The following is a 14,602-nucleotide window of genomic DNA, read 5'->3' as shown; positions in this document are numbered from 1 at the left end:
TTTGTGTGGTCCTTAACCATATGTCCTACGCCATATAACCATAAATAAAATGTGTTCTGTAATGCTTAAATACCAATGTACTTAAATTTGTGTTACAAGTATGGTAAGTAAATATACCACATTATAGTCTTCATCTTGTTTGTTGTATTATTCATGTTAGTGTAATGTTCAATGTCAAATTCAAATCACGCAAAATGCTAAAATAATATAATATAATAGTATACTGGTAATGATATTAATAGATAATAATAATGCTTTTCTTTTTAGCAACAAAATGTTTTGAACAAATTCAGAACAGCCTCACCAATGCTGATGTGAGCCATGCACATAATGCTGATGGGACTGTTAATAGCACCACAGTGACCTGTAAACCTGGGTTTGCATTCTCTGATGGGAACACATCACTTCAGTATCAATGTACGGGAGAGAACATGTGGAGTCCGGCTCTGCCTCTCATCGACTGTGTTGGTTAGTTGTTCTTTAATCTGACATCGACATTACACATTTTGTAATGTTGTAAGTATTACTCTACCTTAAAGATAATATTTTTCATACTTAAGCTGTATCAGGATTTTTGAAAATTATGAGACCAATTTTTTGGTTTGCCTGATGCTCGCTCAAATCTTGTTTTGAATAACCCTTTCTTTTCTTTGCATGAATGCCAATGTGTTTTTCATGCATATTTATTAGTCCAACCGGAGCGAAGTATAGATTTCATCTCCATCCTGTGTGTCTGTCTGTCTGTCTGTCTGTGTGTGTCCGTCCATCCGTCCATCCGCCCGCCTGCCTGCCAATCCATCTGTCCCACTTATAGTTTTCCAGATGTTTTTTCCCACAATGTCTTGAAATAGTGAGCTTACATTTTGTGTATTGCTTTATTGTATACTATTACAGATCAAGTTTGACTGTCATGTCGATTTACCAATTTTTGACAGTTATGGCCCTTGAACTTAAGAGATATGGCAATTTGTTTTCTGGACTTCTTTCACCAATGCTTCAAAATATTACGCTGAAATTTTGTGTATGGCTTTACAATGTACTATTACAGATCAAGTTTGACTTTCATGACGATTCACCTATTTATGACAGAGTTATGGCCCTTGAAGTTATGAGATACCAAAATTTGTTCTCTGGACTTTTTGTTCGGAATGCCTCAAGATGTTGAATTGAAATTTTGTGTATAGCTTTACCACTTACTATTACAAACCAAGTGTAACTTTCATGATGGTTTACCCATTTTCAAAAATAATGGCTCTTGAACTTAGGAAATACAGAAATATATGGGTCAAGGTAGGGGACATGTATTGTTTTAGCAGTACTCTCAGAATTCTTGTTTCCTTTGTCTTTGTTAATTTCGCACACATGGTCGAGAGCACGCATGCAGATCATGATCACAAGAATTATACAAAATGCTGTTAAACTTAGCAAACTGAATAAAATTAGTTTACAGTAATCAAGACAATTGTTAAATAAAATATTTAATACATTTTAAAAGATGACAACTCGTTGGGCAAACTATTTCTGCAGTAAGTAATTATTTGTGTGTCACACAACACTAGTTATACCACATCATATTATTTGTATACATGTACACACTATTTTTACCTCCTGGCATTTCAGAAACACATTCATGTATACATTTGTTACATTTGTACATGTGGGTAACAGGGTTTGAACTTAATGGTCGCCCGATTGCCCCTGGCGACTGAAAATGACGACGGGTGACTGAAAACCCACAGTAAGGTTGCCCGCCTGGCGACCGATTTAAAAAAAAAGTTTTTTTGTTAAATCAATAGTTAATAAATAAATAAAAGTACAGCTATATGTATGTAGCCTACTTTGCACCATGAAAAAGTGTAGGTCTGCTTTTACATATAAACATATGCCCAATATAAGAATAGGTGTAAGGTAAGTTAAGTGGCATGTACAATTGGGCACAAATTCATGTCGACAAGATTCAGCCCTGGTTATGTGTACACGTCATAGATCGTATCCACTGAACATTATATATATATATTTTTTTAAATTATTATTTCATTGACCAGTGCTCAACGTTTGGTGAACGCAAGCATCTTTGTTTGTTGGAAATACCACAAATGTATTGACAGTGACAGTGGGGAGTCACAGTGGCATGTCTGTTATTTATTTAAAGAGTGGGTTGGTTGAGTGCAGGAAAATACTCAAAATAAATGTTTTCTCTTATAATCTGTTGCAATATTGTTGTTTTTTTAGAAAATATTATTCGGGCAAGTGAAAATAGATACGGGCAAGTGAAAGTGCTGTCACCACTTGCCCGGATAGCACTCAAAAAAAAAGTGAAGCACAGACACTGGGGTAATGGTTAACCCCCTAACTAAACAAAACCAAGAAAAGAAAAAAAATATATATATTATCCAGTAAGACCAAAAGGCTGTGCCTGCGTTTCCATGAACCTGGCTGGCACTGTAGTCTGTGTTCAGCGCCAAACCCTTTATGCTAATTAACATTGCAACCTGATTGGTTGGGGCACAATAAAGGGAGAGGTCAGGGCACAACTACCTATATATGTAAGACTGTGAGGTGACAGCACAAACGATGCACTCTACTATAGGTGGTCAAAGGTGGGGAGGTAGCGAATATATCAATACAACAGGTTACTAACTATGCTTCTAAAAACAACTTGGTAAAATCATGCATACCATTCCGTATGTGACCACAGTAATACAGCTGAACAAGAAAGTAACCAGCCACCCCAAACCTATGTACCAATCAGGGTAGGACTACTAATTATCAACTTCTCCCTTTTCAGCCGCCATGGGTCCAAGCCAGCCAGCCACAAAACCTACCTATATATATATCGCACATTATGTATTTTGCACCATGCACTTAGTAATGAATAACACTAGCAGACGCGGTAAGTCAACTAGGGTACTGAAAGACAACCAGAGAACAGAATATAGAAAGGACCGGCCAAGTAAGATCAATATAGTTAATGGCGCTAGCCACAAACAAAAGTAATATACAGTTACCAATAGATAGATAGCGATAATTACTTGAATTCGGGGGAGGGAAAACCAAATCAAACAAAATCACTTTTACCTAGCACGCCAAAAAAAGGACGACTGTGATGTTATGTGGAACCTATGTGACTATTCATTACTAACCAACTAAACTCTCTCTTCTCTCTCTCTTTCATTGTATGTTAAATAATATGCTAGGCACTAGGCTTTTTAACCAATACACACACTACAAGGGCGTGCCCTTCAAATTAGATAACCAGAATAGACTAATCCCCCCCCAAGCCACTGTGTTAATCAACCAACACAGAGGCATGGGGGGGAAGGGTGGCATGATGACCGTTGGATACACTAGAATAGGGACGTAAGGACAATAGGTACAACCTAAACCCAAAACTAGGACTACACACAGACAGCATGCTCACCGCAAACAGCACACAGGATGGCATTGACTAATGATAACAATGCATCCGACCAAACACTAAAATGGCCAGCACGTGCCCTCAAATAAGGAACCGGGACAAAAGAAACCGGTTCCGAGTACACAATTGCAAACACCCGGGGTAGGCCGAACAAAAGAATACCGGCCGCCCCCACCCCAATAAACCAAAATACTCGCTGCTGGAATGTACTTGGTGTCACTGAGGAGCAAACTGAAGACCAAATCCAACACCTGCGCTTCTACCACCCCGGAACAACTGCCTTGCCTACGCAGTGTCTACACAATTGCACGAGTCTCCTCTGAGCTGTCATGCCACGACCTGAGTAGGTCAGGTCCTTCTAAGGACCCCATGGACAGCCTAGGGAGACAACCAGCATCATGAAGGTCTAGAAATAACGAGCTACTCTCGAACACTAAACGAGTTACACTCGAATTCCAAAATCTATACTAGCTCATTTTACCATTCGACCGACCGTTCAAAATTGCGCCTAATCACTCAACAAAACTGCGCACCTTTTCTCTTTTGATAAATCGCTCCACTCAAAATTCCATAGCACCCAAAACCCATCCGCCTGCTACCGATTCAATCGGACTGCTGGTGCTCCCTTGCACCTGCCAGTGCAGACGGTCCCTTCTCCTCCCCCCCCCCACCTTTCCTGTCTTGGACAGAGAGGCCGGCCAAGGCCGGCAACTGTGCCCACGACAGGCGTGCGCTACAACAGCTTGCTCTGAACGTGCACGTAAAACCCTTTGACCTTGACCTTGACCTTGTGACAGCACAAAACGTTTTTTTGCAATGCAATATCTTGAGCTGAAATTTTGTGTATATAGCTTTATCGTGTTCTGTTACAAATTAAGTTTAACTTTCATGGCAATTTACCCATTTTTAACAGAATTATTGCTCTTGAACTTAGGAGATATGAAAATTTGTTTTCGGAACTTTTATTTTCAGTGCCTGAAGATATTGTGATGAAATTTTGTATATTTCTTTATCATGTACTGTCACAGATTAAGTTTAACTTTCATGGCGATTTACCCTTTTTTCACTTATTGCCCATGAACTTATGAGATGAAAATGATTTTTTCTGACTTTTTTGGGGAGGCAATGCCGAAAGATATTAAAACAATATTTTGTATATAGCTTTATCACGTACTATGTTTAACTTTCATGGCAATCTACCAATTTTTTCACAGTTATGGCCCGTTAAATTAGGAGATACAAAAGTTTGTTGGGCCCAGATGGGGACATGTATTGCTTTAGCAGTACTCTCAGAATGCTTGTTCACTTCAGTTCTTTGACTTCTAAACAATCATACATGAGCACCCACAAAAATGTGATCAACAGTGTCTGTATTAGTGACACTTGGTCTGGGTCTTGTGTACGGCCAGAGTCAAATTTTACCTTACCTTTTCATAAAATTAACAAACTCCTCATTGGTGGTGATAGGTAATGAAAAGTAGGTTACAGCAGCACTCTACATTAACTTGTTCATGTTGGAGCTAGATGGCACCTAATTCTATTTTTATGTAGATAGAGAAAATATCCTAACACTAAACGTAACCCATTTTCTCTCTGGGGAGACTGTTGACTGTGATTGCATTCAATTCCATAGCGCCATTCCCAAACAAACTTCAACTGAAAACTATATTTGACAAGACTTACCAAATGTTTGAATTACATCTTGGCAAAAGATTGATTGGTTTTAACTTGACTCTATTATAAATAAAGTTAATCTTTAACGTTTTTGCTGGAATACATGGAGTGAATGGGTTTTGGGTAAACCTGTGTAAGACAGTTACAATGACTTTCTCTCATTAACAACTAAACATTAACTTCTGTCCTGCACAGATAGCCCGGAATAGCATGTTTGAACCCTAATTGGATATACATAGTAAGCATAAATATAAGTTAAACTAAACTAAAAAATAATATGATTTATTACAAGCTAACACTTTTAACTAAGTTCTACATGCTATTTGATGCACATTTCAGTTCCAATTTTAGTTGGTTTAAAAAAAATACAATATATAAATTTTCTTTTTTTCTTTCAGAGTATAAGGAATCTATTTACACATTTGTAATTAATGTGGTGTATGGCAGTGGAAAAGTATTAAATGAAACGTGTGTCTCAGAACATGACAATCTGGTGAAACAAGTAGTTGCTGCTGACAACACTCTGGGTAAATTATGTCGGAAAGACTTCAGCAATTATTATTCTTTCAGTGCCTCTTCTATCCAGACATCCTCAACATTTTTTAAGGTAAGTGTATACAGTCAGAACTCATTACAACAACCAGGTTCGTCCCTGGGTCACTTTGTCGTTGTATCAAAATTGTCGTTATATCGATTTATTAATCATCGGCTATTGGGTATCAATAGCAAGTGATCATTTATATGCACCATCCCACAGACAGGATAACATACAAAGGCATTTAATATACCAGTCGTGGTGTACTGGCTGGAATGAGAAATAGCCCAATGGTCCCACCGACATGGATTGATCATAGACCATCATTAAATACTAAATATATTATTGTTAATCAAAGCGCATTCACAGTCAATCTAATCGATTGGTACCTGCTTCGTTTAAAAAATGTCATAAAACTAGTAGACTTGATTGTTCGAAGTTAATCCTTTAATTGAATGACGAAATGCTGAGTTAGCTGACATCAGTAACTCAGACATCATGTGACACTGTCGGCTCGCGACGAGATCAAGGATGCCAAATGGCTGTGTTAACTGCCAACATACTACGGCATCTGTGATTATGTAATGTCTTTGTAAAGAGATGTTTTTAGACGTTGGGTGCACGTTTGTTCTCAGTTTGCTCTTTTGGTGTTGGAAGGTGTGAATTCTGGTGTAATGAACATAATAACATTGGTGTACCTGACAATTTGTGGTCGGATGGTATAAATGTCGTAGTAACGATGGTTGTTGTAACAAGGCCTGACTGTATATATAAATATTAAATTTGTGTAATTTTAACTTAGATCACTTTGTCATTGTACCATGTCTTATACAGATCGCATCCATTTATCAGTGTTACCCTTTCACCTCTAGATTTCTTTACTGTTATAATAATATCCATTTGTTCAGGGTGTTTGTCTCCAACAGATCTAAAGGGTTGAAAGGGTTAAGAAATCACCCTGAAACAAATGGCGAACTTCACACAAACCATGTTGAGAAATGCATAATTATGAATTTATAAATCATGGAAGTCATGAAATCTGGATACACAATTTATATGTAGACACCAGTGCTCAAATGGCAATTGCCATGGCTGTGATATTAATTGCCTAAATTAGGTCAGCAGGGCGGGAGATTTAGCTCAGTCAGTTTTTGACTTTTTGAAGATTTAGTTTTGGTATTTTATGTTGATGTTGATTGATATTCTACTCTTAAAAATTTGCTTCGACCCCCAATACACTCCCCCTCCACTCTATGTTGAAATTACCAAATGTTTGACATCCAATAGCCGATTATTAATAAATGGATGTGTTCTAGTAGTGTCATTAAAGAAAGCAAGTTTTATAAAATATTAATTCTAATAATGCACTGTCAAGATCAAACAGCCTTAAGTGCCTTTATTGAAACAGCCTAGTACCATATCCTTCCCTCGTGTATATTTTGTTCTACTGGAGACGTGTGGAAGGACTTGCTGGATCGGAATCGGGCTCTCAAGATTTGCAAACAGGAAGTCGTTATGACACTAAGTTTTTAAAACCAAATTCACATACTGACTCGGTGCTTAATTTTTGTTTGATAAAGATTTATATGTATGAAAAATATTTTGAATCCTCATGCAATAGTTGTAAAAAATACAAAAAAATACAAAATATTGATTTGACCATCACATATAAATTGGATTATTATTTGTTTTTGCACATTTATTACTATATGAACTATATATATGAGATGGGGAAAAATTCTGAATTTCAATTAATTAGATTAATCCGAAGAAAAATAAATAGTACCATTTCCCCACCCTTTGGAAATCGGAAAGGTAACTTTATGAAGAATTTAGCAGGCCTTCGGATTTCACAGAAACAATCGTTTCCGGTACCATGTTAGTAGCGTGTCGATGAAATCATGGAACTGAAATTTTGTTTCCCATGATTATTTTGTCGAGTATGACTATTCGACGGAACCTAAAAACAGTTTTCGATGTGTTCCCATGATTACAAGGCACGGAACCAAAAAGTGTTTCCCATGAAATTTGAAATCCTATGGCCTGATTTAGACTTTAACTACTTGATACAATTTGTTATGATTATTGATCAAGTCAGAAGGTATAATATATGTTCAAAGTGCTCATTAGTAAGTGACAGCAAGGTATCTCATTTTTTGTGGTTATTATACCGGGTAGTTGCAAATGCCACCACCACCTGTTTTATGGTTTTCAGTTATACCCTGTATACTGTGCTTAGTGAATATTAGAGCCATTTTTCACAAACAGCCTGCTACTTCCAAAGATAATAAACACCTTGGATGTTTGGGTTGTGTTACTAGTCTTAACAACAATAGCAGTAATATCACACAGGCTCTAGCAGGGGGGGGAGAAAAGTCCTTTTCTCCCGGTCTGGGACCGATTCTCGATCTCTGAGACCGAAATTATTTTTTAAAAACACGTGTTTGCCGGTCCCACTTTTGTCATTCTTGTCGGTCCGAAGCACCTGTCCATTTCTATTATTGGAACAAATTCTTATCCGTCAAGTGGACCGGTCTGCCCAGACATCGGTATCTCATGCATGATTTAAAATAATAAATAAATAGTGGTTAATATAGCTTGTGTTTCAGACGTCTGTGATTTTAAAGTCTGTCTAAGTATATATCGTCAGTCACTGAAGTCGGACCTACAGTAGTGTCAATCCACAGCCACTAGGCTAGACATTAATTTTGTCAAAGTTGCTGAGCCAGTCAAGAGATAAAACAGACGTTAACAATAACACCATTCTTGGTGAGAGAGCCATCAAGGTATTACACTCCAATTAAAACAAAGGACCCAGAGTTTGCAACTGGTTACAATCAACATGTCAACACCTATGTACGGAGCTTTGTCGGGTCGAGTGTACCAGTCCGAAGCAAGAGACTTTTGTGCAATACAAACTGCTTGAAATAGCATAAAATATACTGAAATAATCTATAAATGTATTTATTGTTGACAGTTCAATGTAGTCTATCCAATAATTATAAAGGATTTTATAATTAACAAAAGGTTTCCACTTTTTTGTTAACAAGTGGGAGTAAGCAGAACAGCTACATGTACTGGTTATCTCAAGAGCCAGTAGAGGTCAAATGTCGTCCAATCAGTGATGACGTTATTAATCTCTTTGTCTAAACGTGCTAGCTCAGGCTGTCAAACGCTTCAACGGTGCGATCTTTTATTAATTTTCAGGACACAGTACTGAATACTCATACTTTTTATACATATATGGGATTTAAATTCATAACTTTTATTCTTTTTTTATATTATTTATTCCATTATGTAAAATATATACAATTTGTGGGGTGTTTTTGGTTCACTGTGATAAAAAAAAAAGTAATTTTTTTATTCCTTTCTTTTTTTTCCCTGTCACACACACACACACACACACACACACACACACACACACACACACACACACACACACACACACACACCCCCGTTAATGATGACATCAAGCGGGACCGATTGACAATTTAATTTTTCCCCACCCCTGGGTTCTAGAATATATAGTGGCCTGATGCACATGGCCCATATTTTGGATAACCAACTTTGTATTTAGTTTTTTGTGTTACCTCTAAAATGAGTTATTCATTTAAATTTATGAATTTTGCAGCAGGACTTGTTCATTTATTTTATTTTTCATGAATTGACACTTGATCATGTATTTTCCATTACACAACTGTCTTTTTTTTCCAGCTTAACTCAACTTTAGTACTGGAAGTTTTGAATTTTGATGGAAATACTGATAATATGGATAGTTGTGCTGTAGAAATTAATAAGTACTTCCAAACTATTTTGAAATACACTATGAATACATCTTGTGGACCAATAGATGTCAGTGGAGGTGCAGGCTTCCTGAAGAAAGGGTCATCGTGTGATACTAGATTTCAACTGGTAACAGTATCTGGAAGTCCTAAGTGTCGTAAGTTGTCACTTCATATAGCAAGCATAATACAAAAAGTGACCTCTGAAGGGCATTAGTTAATAACAAAATAAAATTTTTATAAAATTGTATAGCAATTTTTGCTATGCAAAACGGGTTTTGCATAGCAAACCACAAATTTTGTATAGAATTTTTTTAAATTTCTGATGGTGATTTGATGGTTTACAAATGTACCAATTTGTGATTTACCACCTTTTTCTAGTATATGTATAATTGTTTAAACGTCATACATAACTTTTGTGCTTGTCAATATGTGCAATTTAGCTGCAACAAATCCAAGCAACAAGTATGATATGTATCATGAACATAGCGAATATGTTTCCAGAATAAAAAATTGTATTGCATGTTTATGCTTTAGAGAAAAAATTAATTATGCAAGTATTTTTAAAAGTTCTTAAGGAGGAATTGAGTTAATTACTTGTAGCTCGGTGGAGGTATGGTTTATGAAGTAATACAAAAAGGTCAATTTTTTGGTTATTAATATTAATTATGTTAATATGGCACTGAACAATATTGGAAAAAAACCCCAAGGAATAAATGTTAATTAATAACCTCTTTACTTAAATGATATTTATTATCCCCCCCCCCCCCCCCCCCCCCCCCCCCCCCCCCCCCCAAAAAAAAAGGTTGTTTACAAACCGATAAAAAAGGAGAAAATAGTTACATGTAATATTTCAACAATATTAAGTTTGTCCACTATATATTCACAAACTCTTGGGTGTTCGCAATTTTACGACCAGTCCATGAGACTAATCGCTAGCTAGGCATTTCCCACACCCACCATTCAAGTAATGTTGTAGGATAGGATACAATTGAGGCCAGGAGCAAGTTAAACCGAATGACCACTTACAAATAAATATACAATTTCTTTTTTTAAATTTAGTGAAATTAATTGTTTTAAGCCTTTATTGTGAATTTTAATTATTTTTTGAGCATGTCTAACATGGAGCATTTGTAAGTCTCTTATACTTAAAAAAAACTAAACAAAACAGGATGTTTCTTTTTAATCCATGATAATTATAAGTATTTCTATGATTGTTTTCTCTCCTCAGTGCCTTGTTCACCTGGAACATACTTCAGCAATGAGGCCTGTCTTCCTTGTTCAGATGGAACATATCAAGACACAGCAGGAGCAACATCTTGCAAGAGTTGTCCAGACAACAAGGCATCACTTACACCATGGATAAGTGAAGATCAGTGCATTGGTAAGTAGCTCTGTATATGTGTCACTGTGATCTACTTTTTACACATTGCACATATTAAAGGAAATCCTTATTGGGACCATATCTTCCTTATCAATTCATATAGGATCATCAAACCTTGCATGCAAGTACAATATACTATGACTGTGTTGTGTAACTAGGTCAATGTGACTTACTTTTCACGCATTATGGCATTATTATTTTTAAAAAAATCAATGTCTGGACCATATTTTCTTTATCAAATAATTTGTGTACTTTTCCATCAAACTTCTGATGTACCACTCTTATTTTCTAATTCCATAATTTTATTATTTTGAATACTTAACCTTCTGACTACTGCAGGTGAGATATCTCGCCAGATTTCACGTCAGTCGACATACTGTATACTGCATACAGTGCATTCCCAAATTCATATTTCCTTCTGTTTTGCACACGGTGCTCACCGGAAACGGAAATATAATAAAAGAAAAAAGATTTCTTTACAAAATGGTGGCTTTCATTTTGATTTTTTCAGTTGAAAATACCTTACAATTTTGAGTTAAAAAAGTGGCTTTCGGCAAGTATTTTCGTTTGACAACAATGGCGGCACGTCGCGGTCATTTTCAGGGATCATAGCTGATTGTGACAGCCTAATTTGATAATAAATTTGATCGTTTTACCAACAATGAAGATCACCAAATATTGTAATATGAATCATAGTTCAGGTTTTAAAAATAATTCTGGGGAGAAAACCACTGTTATCAGGAATAATGAACATAAATACTGGACAGCTGGCCACAAATGCCCGTAAATAAACACGACTTTTCCCCTAATTTTAATCACCATTAACTGATCTAAAAATAATAAAAATTACAAAAACACACGAAAATAATACTTACCGATTCATATATGAACTTTATTTCATGTATTTATAAAACATTTAAGTGAATATATGTCAGTAAAAATTATAAACTTGTTCCCACTCAACGTGGTGTTTGTTAAAAATTAATCCAGTAGTCTAAAGTTAATCTAGTAATGAAAATCGGCCAATTTGTCGATGAGGTCACAAGACTTAATTGGGATTCCCTTTGCAATTTATTTTTGCTATATGGTAGGTCATTTGTGTAACCCTCTTATATATGTTTGTTGAAAAAAAGTTGGTTTTTACTTACATATTCCTTGTAGCACACACCATGTATCAGTCCCAGAGAATAAGGACTGGTGGCCAACTGACTCAGAAATTTGTTTTATAACAGTTCTGTAATTTTTTCAATTTGTTAACAAACTTTCATGCACACACTCGTACATTTTCACACTTTGTCCAAGACTCTCTTACTAGAGCATAAATAAGTCGCTGCACATTTTTTGCATGCATCTATAGAGTAATTATTTTAGAACCTTTTGCTACAGTGTGCACTTTAGAAGTAATATTTCAATAAGATATCATTTGTTATACATTTATGCATAACACAGCACTAATTGAGTAACTTTTGTAAGCAGGTCCTAGTCTAGAATTGAAAAAGTAGAAGTGACTTCTCCCTTCCCCTCAAAAAAAAAAGGGAGAATCAAGTGATAAAAATAGGTGAAATATTTATCAGTACATTTCATCATGTTTCACTTTCATTCGGAAAGGCTCTGAATTAGATATTCAGTTCGAATGGTAATAATTTATTATCAAATACTACTACTTACAATAATAAAATTTAACCAAAACAATAAAATATTATCATTAAAATGTGATAATATTAAATAAGTGATAAAATATTATCATTAAAATGTGATAATATTAAATAAGTGATAATTAACCTTCTGACTACTGGACAAAAGCCACGTTAACTGGGTACAAATTTATAACTTTTACACACATATTGTCACTTAATTTTTTTAATATAAATACATAAAATAAAGTTTATATTTGAATTGGTAATTATTATTTTCATGGGTTTTTCTAATTTTTATGATATTTTAGTTAATGTTGATTAAAATTAGCAAGTCACTGCACATTTTTTGCATGCATCTAGAGTAATTATTTTAGAACCTTTTGCTACAGTGTGCACTTAGAAGTAATATTTCAATAAGATATCATTTGTTATACATTTATGCATAACACAGCACCATTTGAGTAACTTTTGTAAGCAGGCCCTAATTTAGAATTGAAAAAAAGGGGAGAAGTTTGATAAAAATAGGTGAAATATTTATTGGTACATTTCATCATGTTTCACTTTCATTTAGAAAGACTGAATTATATATTCAGTTCAAATGGTAATACTTCATTATCAAATACTACTAATTACAATAATAAAATTTAACCAAAACAATAAAATATTTTCATTAAAATGTGATAATATTAAATAAACGATAATTAACCTTCTGACTACTGGACAAAAGCCACGTTAATCAGGTATAAATTTAAAAAAAATTGTTTTAAATACATAAAATAAATTTTATATTTGAATTGGTAATTATTATTTTCATGGGTTTTTCTAATTTTTATGATATTTTAGATCAGTTAATATTGATTAAAATTAGCAAAAGGTCGCATTTACTTACAGGCATTTGTGGCCAGATCAATGTCCAGTATTTATGTCCATTATTCCCATAACTGTTTTTCTGACCAGAATGTTTTTTGAAACGAACTGCAATTCATATCCCAATACATTGTGTACTTCATGATTTTCATTATTACTAAAATTGTCAAATTTATTATCAAATTACATGTAGCTGTCACAATCAGCTATCAATTCCTGAAAATAACTGCAATGTTCTGCTATTGTTGTCAAGCAAAAATATTTGCTGAAAACAACTTTTACAACTAAAAATTCCAAGGTATTGAAAAACTAAAGCTGCCATACTCTTAATCTATTTCTTGTTGTTCTGGTATTATTTCCGGTGAGCGCCGTGTGCAAAACGGTGGGGAAATATCAATTGGGGAATGCACTGTATGCAATGTACTGTATGTCAACTTGCATGACATCAGGCGAGATATCTCACCTCCAGTATCCAGAAGGTTAATATGTCATTGTTATGTTCACATAAAAGTAATGAGTGTTTTTTTGGCTTACTTGACTGGTCACTGCAAATGAGGCAACATGTTGATGTACATTGTACTGTCTGGCTCCAAAGTAAAATCATGTCAGACAAAGTGTTATGCGAGCTGTGATATTACACAAGTCGTTGTCTTGACATCTGTTGTGTGATTTTGTTTTTGAAATCAGAATAGGTCCAAAATATTATTGCAACTTTGACTTCTCATCACAGTTAATAACTCACTGACTTGAGCCAACTTTTGGCGGGAAATAAACTCCATTTCGCTGGCAAAACTAGGGCCTGTGTAAGCCCCATGATAGTTTTTTCAATGCAGTTACATTTCCATCCAATTAAAAGTAACGTCTGCTTCAGTTAAACTGAAATAATCATAGGTAATATTTTCATGGAATACAGTAGTTTATTTATTACAAAGCGATTTCTTCAAAGTAATTGACACAATGATATAGTTCATTGTAATAGTAATGTTTGTCAGTTTGCACATATTTTGAATGATCCTTCCCAACACTTGTCCAGTCAATAGATCCAAGATATATATATTTATCAGTTGATCCAGTTTGTGGAACTTTAGTTACAAATACCCAGCTTTATCTTTCACTATCTCGAGTTGTTAATTTTTCCATTTGAGTACTTCTCTTAAAGGAGGGGACAATCAAGGCATTTGACCTGGTATGCGTATAATGCACATTATTGCTTAATATCAACAAGTCTATAATTAATAAAACAGTTAAATGTGACAGCTATTATATATAATGGGTGCAGCCATTTTGTACCATCCCAGTGAATAC

General features: G+C 35.0%; 1 protein-coding gene across 1 annotated transcript in view; it reads left to right on the top strand.

The window, feature by feature from the left end:
* Positions 1–14,602, top strand: part of LOC121379496 (sushi, von Willebrand factor type A, EGF and pentraxin domain-containing protein 1-like) — a 61,450-nt gene that overhangs the window by 10,148 nt on the left and 36,700 nt on the right. The window contains exons 6-9 of the mRNA XM_041508141.1: positions 268–468; positions 5,491–5,699; positions 9,342–9,567; positions 10,641–10,793. Of these exons, the coding sequence (XP_041364075.1) occupies positions 268–468; positions 5,491–5,699; positions 9,342–9,567; positions 10,641–10,793 (789 nt within the window). The remainder of the gene's footprint in view (positions 1–267; positions 469–5,490; positions 5,700–9,341; positions 9,568–10,640; positions 10,794–14,602) is intronic.

The sequence above is a fragment of the Gigantopelta aegis genome, chromosome 8 (assembly GCF_016097555.1).
Source record: "Gigantopelta aegis isolate Gae_Host chromosome 8, Gae_host_genome, whole genome shotgun sequence".
Taxonomy (NCBI): Eukaryota; Metazoa; Mollusca; class Gastropoda; order Neomphalida; family Peltospiridae; genus Gigantopelta; species Gigantopelta aegis.
Note: the sequence above shows the minus strand (reverse complement) of the source record. Positions and strands in the feature narration are given on the sequence as shown.